At 43.7% G+C, this 11447-nt stretch overlaps 1 protein-coding gene across 1 annotated transcript in view; it reads left to right on the top strand.

Moving 5' to 3' along the window:
- Positions 1-2180: 2180 nt before the first annotated feature.
- tle2b (TLE family member 2, transcriptional corepressor b) overlaps positions 2181-11447 on the top strand; it is a 70118-nt gene continuing 60851 nt past the window's right edge. The window contains exon 1 of the mRNA XM_070908952.1: positions 2181-2238. Coding sequence (XP_070765053.1) covers positions 2215-2238 — 24 coding nt within the window. The 5' untranslated portion in view covers positions 2181-2214. The remainder of the gene's footprint in view (positions 2239-11447) is intronic.

The following is an 11447-nucleotide window of genomic DNA, read 5'->3' as shown; positions in this document are numbered from 1 at the left end:
TATGTGTGTATAAGATGGTGAAGAGTCTACTGTTTAGAGAGACTGTCCTATGTTAAAAGTGTGATCAACAGCTATGTGTCAGTGTTCCTGATTTTGTTTTACAAATGTTGGGGTACAAAACGTTTTGGAATTGGTCCAGTAGAACGGGCTGCAATGGCTGCAACATGAGTACTTGCTCTTGTCAGTGACAGGCTCAGATTGTTATTCTGTCTGGCAACATTATGGAAAGTATCCCTACAGAGACAGACCTTTTTGTTAAAGAGTAAGATCCTTATTGTTTAACCAGAAACAGAAGTCTCGCTCTGAAATCTTGTGAGATGTTCAGGAAGAAGTGTTTCTTACTCGTTACTGGTTTATATGAGCCGAATTCAGGTCACAATCTGAAGGAGCATCATCTGGTTAACAGACCCATGTATTTGTCAATGTTTCCAATAATTGTGCCATGTGCATCTGATTTGTTTTAGTGTTTTCAGTGTGTGCATGCACCAGAAAGGTCACACAATGAACTGGATGCGTTGTGGTGTTTTTATACAGAAACAACTGTATGATGTGGATTAGAGTTTTAGTTTAAGTAATCTGTGCAAAACATGCAAACCGACCCCAAACACAATTATGTGCCTCCATTTTCTTTCTCCTATGTTGTGCTGCTGATGTGTCATGTAGACAACCGGATTAGCTGGGACTGATGTTACTTCTCTGTTGCATCTCTCTGTTTGGGAGGAGTTACGAGTTGACATACGTGGTTTGACATGGCTATGCATTTAAACTTGACAAACATCTGGATGCGATGTGTCTCAGACCACTTCCTGAGGAGGTTTGAGCAATCGCATTAGTAGCATTCGTCAGTGCATCCTAAGTGTGTTTACACCTGGATTTATATGCGATTAAGCATGATTGGAAAGCTATCCAATCATCCAAGACACCTTTTAATGCAACGTGTAAAGTGGGTAATAAACTTATCACTCTGAGTAACTATTATGTGTGTATGTGCAACTGTGTGTGTGTGTGTGTTTGTGCTGCGTAACAAGTGTGTCCACATCGCTGTCATGAATTTGTGTATGAGTGTCGGAGCGTTTGTGTGTGTGAATCTCGATTCATATCAGTTTGAGCCTGAGTCTTTGTGCATGACTGATTGCTTTGTCTGTCTGACCACAACTGAAAAGGGATCCATCTCTCTCTTCTGCCTCTCTCTCCTCCCTCTGCCTCTCTCCCGCTCTGTCTGTGTGACTGGGTGTCTCTATCTACTCAGTTCCACCTTAAGAGGAGCTTTAGCAGCCTGTCGTGTTTGTGTTGAAGCCAACAGGCACAATATATTACAGTCTAGGGCTTGCTGCTGAAAAGCCCGCTGGATCCTCTACTGACCTGCTGTTCTTTCCTGCTTTCCTCTCGCGTTTTTTTCCACATTTAGATTAAAAACAAAGCTCTCACTCTCTCTCTCTCTCTCTTTCTCTCTCTCCCTACTCCCTTCCCTCCTCCTTCTTCTTCTCCTCCTCCTTATCCTTCTTCTTCTTTTCTGCGGCAGCAGTCAAGGCAGAGGCTTCAGTGTGTCAGAGAGAGGGTGAAGAGGAGGAAAAAGCACAGTAGAAGACTATTTGGACAGAGCTGAGTGTGTGTTTATGTTTGTGTGTTTCGCCATTGGACGGCTGGGTGAAGGGGCACGAGGAGCAGAGTTGGAGGAGGAGGAAGAGAAGAAGAGGGGAGGCTGCCTGGATGAAATTCTCTGTGTCATGTCACTACGTGCGGACCTTGACTGATCACAGGTTGAGGAAAAGGAAGAGAGACACTGAGAGGAAGACAAGGAGGTGGAGAGAAAGACAGAGGAGGAGGAGAAACTGAGACTTTGGTTTTACTGGGAAAAGAGGAAGAAGGAGGAGAAGAAGGAGGTAAAGTCTGGTGCTCCGTTTTATCATGACATAGTTGGATAAACGAACCAACGGATTGAGCGCTCTTCAGTTGTGTGTCAACAGGAATTCGCCTTAGAAGACAGAGAGAGAGGGAGAGCTAGGAAGAAAAGCAGGAGAGAGACTCTGGAAGAGTAAAGACTGCTGTGTTCAGCCCAGCTAAGGAGCAGGGACTGGACTTACCGAGTGTGTGTGTGGGGGTTTGTGTGTGTGTGTTTGTGTGGCTGTGTAACCGGTGGAGGGCAGAGGAGTGGAGGGCCAGGGGACTAACCTGGCCATCAAACGGACTGGCAGCCTCTCCTCTCCTGGGATCATGTACCCTCAGGGCAGGCATCCGGTAAGTACCTCCTTATGTCTCTTTCTCCTGTCTGTCTGACTCTTCTTCTATCTGTCTCTCCTCATGTTCGTCTCTCAACTCCAATCTCTCTGTCGCTTTTTATGTCTCAGATTCACCCTGTCACTTTATATCTCCCTCTGTCCTCTTTTTGCTGTCTGTCTCCTCATTTGTCTCTGCTTGTCTTATCCTGTGCTTTTCCTCCTTTTTACTTCCTCTCGGTCTCTCCTTATATCCCTCTGCTTTTAGGTCTATGCTCAAGCCTTTTCTCATCTCTTGTCTTTCTGTCCTTCTTTCTGTCTTTTTCAGCCCGTCTCTGTTGTCCCTCTCTCTTGTTTTAGTTATAGGTACTGTACTGTAACATGAGGAGGGAGACGTGGGGGGAGTAGGGTGTTTGGGCTAAGAGATTCCCTGTTATGTACACACACACACACACACACACACACACACACACACACACATACACCACCTCCCTCCCTGTCAGCTGCAACCAGGTGCCTTTGAGATCTTGATGATGGTTAGCTGTGTTGGTGGCATATAACTGAATCTGCACTTCTCAGCTTGTGTGTGTGTGTGTCCATTAGTGTTTAGTTTTCTCTGGGTGTGTGTGTATGTGACACTGTGTGCACGGTGGCATGCGTGTGAGAAGACATCTGTCTGTATTAATGTGTGTGTAAATTGGTCAGTGCAACTGTCAGCTGTCCATTGGTTAATTTCTGTTGCTAAGCAAACACTTGCACACACACAGACCTTTTAATTAATAGTTAAATTCCACTTAATTCATTTCCATTACTACTAAGATAGGCCATGAGTGCACAAGCACTTCCCCTTTAATACCTCCTTAAAGTCCCTTCCCTCCTTCAGTTTCACCCTTCATCATCAGTGAGAATTTGCTGTTAATTTACCTGGCTGGGTAAAATAAAGGTTAAACACATAGAGTAAAAAGCACAGAAGGATGAATGGCAGCTTAGGCTCAGTCGGGCTTAGGCCATTCGTTTCACAGGGGCCCTGGTCCGGTTGCTATAATCAGATTTGGTTGTCAGTCTCTTTGTATCTGCTACAAATGGGTCAGTGGCCACTTTGCCTCGCAGCCAGCCAGCCAGCCAACCACTCAGTCAGCCGGCAAGCCAGCCAGCTAGCTATCACACAGAATTATGAATGACATTTTCACAAGAGGAAGGCATGAGGAATCAATTATATGTACAGAGAGAATGCTAATAAGCCAGCCGCTGGAATAGGAGGGAGAGAGAGAGACGCTGAGAGAAACAAGAGAGAAGTGAAAAACAAAGGGAGAAAGTGAAAGATGTAAGAGCCAAGAAAGAAAGAAAAAAAAAAAGCTAGAGAGAGAAAGAATTCTTTAAAAAGGCTCGGCCGGGGGTGGAAAGAGAAATGAAAATGAATGAGAGATGCAAAGGAAGAATAGAGTGTGAACATTCCTCTGTTCTCTCCTTTAGAGGCATATCAGAGAGCTTCCTGCTGCGATGTTCTGCGTTTGTGATAAAGTTCAATGCCAGATTGAGCCAACTCCAACCGATCGATAGCCTCTATCTCTCTCCTTCTGTTTTTCTCCCTCTCTGTCTTTTTTCTCTCTTCCTCTGCGGCCCTCCTTTGCCAGTGGAACTTTATTTCTGGTGTTGCTATGAAATGTGATCTGTGGAGAGGTGTGAGGGCGCAAAGAACAGTTGTATGTGTGTATGTGTGTGTGTGTGTGTGTGTGTGTGTGCATGCATGTGTGTGTTTGTGGTTACAGACTGTGTATGTACGTATGTCTGCATGTACATTTACAGACACATGCGTGTATTTGTCCTCAAATTCAGAACAGGGTTACTTGTAAAATATGCAGTTCATCCAGTTTTTTTTCAGTCTATCTGCTTTACTAAGCACAGCTGGAGTATAACCTCTGTCAAAACTCTCCTTGCTGGTGCATTCGAGGAAAATCCAATATTTCAAAAAACATTGGTGGCTGCTAGAAAGCATTGCATGTTAGAGCTGATGTATGTTGCACACCTGGACATTGCGAAAAAGGCAATATGGGCTTTGTTGCATTGTGCTTTTCAGCAGTGGACTTGATGATGCTTTAAAAAAGTTTCTTCCTGCAACTGCATTTACACAAGATTATGACTTTAACAGAAAAGCAGGAGTGATGAATTGTTCACATTCATTGTTGTTATAGATTGTCAACTTGTTTCTTCAAGTTGATCTTCATACCATAATCGAGTTGACTGGCTTAAATCAGCTTAAAAAATGATCAGCAGTAATGTCAAATATATGTGATTTGTAGTCAATCTCTCACAGCGTTTTGATTGAACTGTGTAAGTACACAACTACACACCTGTTACTTAAGTGACTTCCCAGTAAACAGGCTTGATGTATCATTTCTGGTGTCAGTCAAACATCATGGTCTACTTCCTGTCAGTGACAGACAGCCAGAGAGGACAGAGCTTCCTCGAATGCCGCTCTTTCCAACCCCTCTGTGTCCCTTTTTTTGGAAACGATAAGGAAGGTGTCCTCAGTATAAATAGATAAAATGTACATCCAAGGCTCGAGCTGTTTTTTTTTTTTTTTTTATCAGAGAAGAAGTCAGACTTTGTTGCTCTCTGGCAGGAAAAGGTTAAAAACTGAGGGCTGATTTGCCAGTCGAGCAGAGCTGTAATTGGTTCCACTGGATTTTTGTGGCAAGCGTTATCAGAAGTATGTGAATGTGCGCACGCGCGTGTGTGTGTGGATATTAGGGAGGTGTGTTAATGTGCGTGCTTTTGCCGTGTGTGTGATTTTATTTGTATGTGCATGTGTTTCTTTAGTGCTTTTGTGAGTGTATACATTTTTGTATCAACAGTGTGTGTTGCCTTGTTTGCTAACTTAGATATGTGTAAGTGTGCGTGTGCCCGTGTGCTCATCTCCTGCATGAGGTTCAGTTTTGTTTTATGTGTATATTTTCTCTTAAGTGTTAAGTGTCCTTGTGTGTGAGAAGTGTATGTATGTCTTGGTGTGTGTTTGTGTGTACCATGCACGTTTTTGTGTTTGTCCTTGTGTTCCTGTAAAAGTGCTTGTGTGTGTTTGGATCTGGGAGAAGCCAACAACAATAACAATAAATAATGTTCCAGTCCGACCTCGACTGTTGCTGTGAATGTACAAGCCCTTGATTGGCTGCCACACCCCAGAGAGAGAGAGAGAGAGAGAGTGAGAGACAGGATTTACTGTGTGTTTTCATGGTTAAGAAAGATGTCTATAGCTGCTAGCCTGCAAACAGGACTGATCAAATCTAAGACTCACACTCATACATGCGTATTTTACATCATTTTACACATACATTCAAGTGTTAACACCCTGACAAGCAAACACAACTCCTTTCAAACATGCAGGTTTCTGTTGTACTCTTGGCACATTTACTTAAAAATCAAGGATCTAGACAGGTTTGGTCGTTGTGTGACACTGTGTGTGTGTTTTTGTGTATACTACAACATTTTCCCCAACTCTAGGAGTTGTGGTGGCTGTGGTCTACAGGATGAAGATCAGACAGAGTTTATTCTGCAAGCGTATGACTAAGAGAGACGGCGCGAGTGTGAAAGAGAAAGAGAGGGAAAGCTGGACTTGGCTCCAGTGTAGCTGCTGAAGGTGTGGATTGGTGTCCCTCAGTTGCAACAGTACTATGTGACAAAATGTCACTGTGGATACATAATCAAATCTGCTCTGATCGTTATCATTACATCATTCAGTCACTTTCTGCTTTGTGGATATATGTCATGACAAAGCATCTGTTGAATTATTATCGGTGTGTGTGCATGCGTGTGTTGGGGGACAAAGAGAATAAGAAATGAGAACACAAGTGTGCCAGTGTGTGTGGTACAATCTAAGTAACTGTTGGAAAATCTTTGCAACCAAAATGTATAATCATCTGTGTGTGTGTGTGTGTGTGTGTGTTACAGTGTGCATGGGGAGGGCTTTCTTCTCCTTCGGCCATGAGTAGGGTAACACTTTACTTTTACGGCCAAGTAAACAAACTCATGCCAAATATGTGGCCGCATAAATCACATATGCTCCATTAATGAGGGCAGAGCCACTGTAAGAGTGTTTGTGTGAGTCTTAAAGTTGGATTTTGATGTGCGTCTGTGTGTTAATTTGCATGAGATGGGGTTTGTGAGTTAATTTTGTAGTTGCAGTGGCAGAACATGTTTAATGTCTTATTACTGTGTGTTGAATTGTGTAAGGGCTTGCAAATTTGTATATATAGAGATTTTTGGATATGCATCTGTGCACTATTTGCTTTCTTTCACATTGGACCTTTTTTTTGTGGCATCTAGCTGTTTGTTTTTCCCCAACATTTGTGGCTGTAATGAAAGCCATGTACGGTAAACAGCGCAGCGGATTTCTGTCACCTCCCACGGATGACATTCTCCCCTGCTTTCCTTTGTCCTCATCTTGTTTACATTTAATTTCATTCAGCATTTCAAAGGCAACCCCGTAAAATGGCAAAAAGTCAAGAAACAACAATACAGCTGCAGTGAGACGACCGGCAGAACAAGCAAAAAGTCGTACAAGCAACCAACAGCTTCTAGTCAGACATCAGCAGCCACCCAGATAAAGTCTGCACTCTGATCCAAAAAAAAAAAAAAGGGTTATTTTCTCTCTTCAAATCCTGCGTTCTGTGTTCTTTTCTTTGTCATTAAAAGACATGATCAGAGTGAGGCTTGGGTGGAGTCCAGAGACTCTTCTGGCTGCCAATCTTTCCCTGATTTGTAATCCACCGCTGGCTTAGTGGCTGACTGGTGAGCTGCAGCATTAACTGACTAGCTCTCTGAATGACTGACTGGTAGACTTGCTGACTGGTCAACTAGTGGACTGACTGACTGTCTGACTTTTGGTTTGCTGGCTGATTGGCCAGCTGACTGACTGACTATATGGCAGAATGTGTGAGCGGTAAAGATTTACTGGTTCTCAGCACAACGAGAGGGCCACTAACTCTAAACGAGCTTATATTATCGGGAATCTGGCAGTTTGGCTCTCTACGCTATCAAAACCTTTGGAGTGGTCTGCGGAAATGCAGACAAAACTGTCGAAAGAAAGAGGAAAATGTGAGGACGTCATAAAAAGATGGCTGATATTTAAGTTACATTCTCATTCTTCCCTGCAGCTCATCTTCAGTCTGTCATCCAGGCGCAGTCCAAACCAATGAGCTGTTGCTTATGTTCATTGCTGCTCATTTCAGCAGACACACACACACACACACACACACAAGCATGTACACAAGGGGCACTGACACTCCTCTGCCACACTTGGTATTTCTCATCTATTCATGTGCCTTTTACCTAAATATTTCACCAGCCAATTATTATTTCATGCACTTTCTGAATGTGTCTCTGCATGTCTCAGAGACACACAGGCAAAAGGAAGAACAAAGGGGCTAAGGGGGAGAAGTAAAGTACGAAAGGAGTGAAAAAGGGAGGGGGAAGGAGACGGAGCAGCAAGAGGAAGGGCACAAGAAAGAGAAAATGTTTTGTTTGTGGGTGTTTTGTTCAAATGAATGCATCCATGCATAGGCATGCCTGCTTATACCGTGTGAATGCACATGTGTTGGTGGAAAGAGTGCCAGGGGCTAAACAGATAGACGGAGAAGACAAGCAGACAGATAGAATCATTTCTTTCCCAATCACTCCCAGACCTGCATCTGTTTCACAGTTGCTGTCTCTCTCATGCAGCCGCTGCCAGTGGTGGAAAAACAGGCAGCTGCTTGAACAGAAGACTTCCATGTGACAGACAGACAGACAGGCAGAGAGGCAGAGAGGCAGGCAGGCAGGCAGGCAGGCAGAGAGGCTGACGGAGAGACAGATAGAACCAGACTGACCTCATATCCAGACAGGATGGGGGGAAAATAACTGAAGTGGGACTGAAAATAAGTAACGTAAGCCACTGGATGAAGTCATTCTACAAAATTGTTGGACACTTGGAGGTGCTAATTGAGGCGAGGAGGCGAATTCTCAAGGTTACATTTTTCAAATTTTTCAACTTGTGCAAGAAATGTGTGTTAAGCAAGTAGTTTAGTTTGAAGCAGGGTGCTCTCCGGGCATATCTTTTAATGTCTATACAAGTGTTGTGACTAGATCCCAACTGATAAATCTGATGTTAGCTTATTGCAAATATATTGTTATTGGCTTATACACCCAGTTGCCAGTTAATTAGGTATACATAACCAAATACCATACCAGCCTAATGCTATAAATTTGCCTTCCCTAATAAAAGTCTAATAAGAAATTGCCATACAGAAATACCAAACATATATGTAATAACATAGTTGTGCACCGCAGAGCTCTGACAAGTTTACTTTTCTTTTGTAAAATGTCCCACGCAGTACATATCTGGTCTTTAATAATCAAATTCCTCATCAAAAATGCTTATTTATGTGTTTATGTTGAAAAATTAATATCAGCCAGTACATCGTTATCTGATTTTTTTAAACTCTCAAATGTCAGTATCTTTATCAGCTTCAAAATCCAGTATCGGTTTGGTTCTATTTAAGGACCAATGACACTGACTAGTCACAAGGTGGGTTTCCATCCACCTGTTTTATGTGTATTTTCAAGTAAAAAAAAGCCTGCATGGAAATGCAGAAAATTCAAAAAAATCTCAAAATATTGCAAAAAAAATGTACGTTTGGCTTAGGTGGAAAAGTTGATTTATTGATAAAAACAAAATGTGCCAAAGTGTAATGGAAACAGACTAATAAAAAATGTCGCACATGAAGCATGTGACTTTAACATCCCCTGAAGCTTCTGTTCCAGACAAAAACATCAGTTCTGTATGGAGCGACGACGAGACTGTAACATTCTTCAAATTAATACATGAAATAAACATAAATGCAATGTCTTCATAGTGTTTTCTTGATTGTTTTTCACTGTTTGATGGTCGACTGATGCTCATTTAATGACATAATCTTGTTGTGCCCTCTTCTTCTGCAATGGTTTAGACTAGACTAGACAGCTGTTTCTCCCAACGAACCAACTCCTATTGGTAGCGAATGGAAACATTCATTTTGTACATTCATTTAGCTTTTTCCTGATTTGCGCTACATTTGGATGGAAACTAAGCTACAGCTGCTGAATGACAGTTTGTAAAAGCCACATGAGATTCTGGTGATGGCAGTGGCTGATTTTTGATCTAATGTCATTTTATCCTTTTATCATATCAATGTGCTTTCATGTGATCACATCACTTATACTGCTAGTTCATCACATGTACAATCACACTTGTGACAGTCAGGCAGACAGACACTGACAGACAGGTGATGGTGACGGCCAGTGGGTTATGTGATACAGCGCGACGGGCTTCACGCGCCACTCCTCCCCTCGCTTCCCTCCCTCCCCCCAATAGATAATCCTTCCTAATTCTCTGCTTGCCCGTGCCAGCTCGACCAAATTGTGATTGACTGCCGTCCCACATGGTGTCTATGTGTGTGTGTGTGTGTTTGTTTGTGCACAAGTGACCCTTTCCTCCCGTCCTACCCCCCTCCTCCACCTCCCCCTCCTAGATTAACCGGATCAGTTTTGGGTTTCAGGATCCCCTATGCTGGCTGCTACGGTGCTCACACACACATATACACACATCTACACACACGATAACACAGGCGGTAGGCTGTTTTTTGGCCCTTCGTGACGCGCTATTGAACCCCTAACAGTCTGGGCTGCCATCTGTCACAATACAGGAGAGACCAAACACACACACACACACACACACACTCCAACAACAAATGTTTGTTCTGGTGTACATACGGCATGAGTTGATGATGCCTCCATCTTTGTAAACACTGCAGAAGGATGCATTTATCCCCTTATATAACTTATAGCTCAGTTTTACTGAGTCTCCTCTTGTTAATAACAAGCATGAAGTAATTTGATACCGGCTCTCCATACGTGTCTCTTTATCCTGACAGAGCTTGACAGGGAATATTTCTCCTTTTGCCTGAGGACCTTTTTATAACTTTTTTTTGTGTGTGTGTATTTTTCATTTCCTTTTTGCTCATAAGAAGTTTTATAGCTCCAGGGTCCATGAAACTCATTCAAAAAGGTGCAACGGGCAAATCAAAAGAAAGACATTTTGGAGTTTTTGTCCGACAGATGAAAGAAATTCAAGTCTCTGTCATCAGCACACTACAGAGGACGTCATGTTGACACTGACGGTTGTCACTCGCAGATCTCTTGTATAATCCTGATCTGTGACTATGGGCTTTGTTATATGACTTAGTGCTGCTGATGTAACCCGCCAGCAGCACTTTGTCTGTGTGCATCCGCATGAGTATGTGTCTGTGTGTTCATGTGTTCATGGCAGCAGATGGTGGGAGCAGTATTACCACAGACCGATGGACAGTGCACTGGGCAGAGCGACCAGGCTGTGTTGACTACACCAAAGACAGCATGACTCGCTCTCTCTCTCTCTCTCTGTTTCTCTCTCTCTCTCTCTCTGTTTCTCTTCGTCTTCTTCCCATCCCCTCGGTGTCAGGCGGATGAATGGCTGGCTATCTCTCTCAGTCAGCAGCCACGCGGCTCTTTCATCATCTGTCTCTCTGCTCGTTCTTTCATTCCTCTGTAAGGATGTCAGCCTAGTCTATCACTCCCTCCATCCCTCAGTCCATCCATCCCTCTGTCTGTCAGATAGGTATCTATCTCTCTTTTTCCCCCTCGTCAATCCATCCCTCCATCCATCCCTGCTCTCCCTCCCACTGTGTGCTTGTGTGTACTTTAAGTGTGGATCTGCATGTGCAATAGTGTGTGTTTGCTTGTTTGTGTGTTTTTCAATGCGCTCATGGCTACGTGGGCGTGTGTGTGTCTATCTACATGTGCCAGATCACTGGCTATCCCCCCTCCTCCCCTCCCCCACTGAGTGTGTGTGGTGTGAATCAAGGTCAGTGGGGATCTGTTGGCAGACACCCCCTCCACCCCCCCGCATCCGTCCCTCCCACACACACACCCAGAGGGTTTGTGCCCATTCAGCCATCTAGATGGCCGTGCTATGCCTGTCTCAGCTCAGTTTAGCTCAGCTCAGCTCAGCTCTGCTCCGTGGATTAATTACTAGGGAACCCACCGCGTCTCTGACCTCCACCGTCGGACTAATTGAAATCTAATTGAATTGTGCTTGTCTAGACTAATGAAGCCCCGCCACTGAAACCGCCAATCTTTTAGCCGTAGCTGCGGGCCGATAGCCACCCAGATGCACTGTAGCGA

Source organism: Enoplosus armatus, chromosome 7, assembly GCF_043641665.1.
Source record: "Enoplosus armatus isolate fEnoArm2 chromosome 7, fEnoArm2.hap1, whole genome shotgun sequence".
Taxonomy (NCBI): Eukaryota; Metazoa; Chordata; class Actinopteri; order Centrarchiformes; family Enoplosidae; genus Enoplosus; species Enoplosus armatus.
Note: the sequence above shows the minus strand (reverse complement) of the source record. Positions and strands in the feature narration are given on the sequence as shown.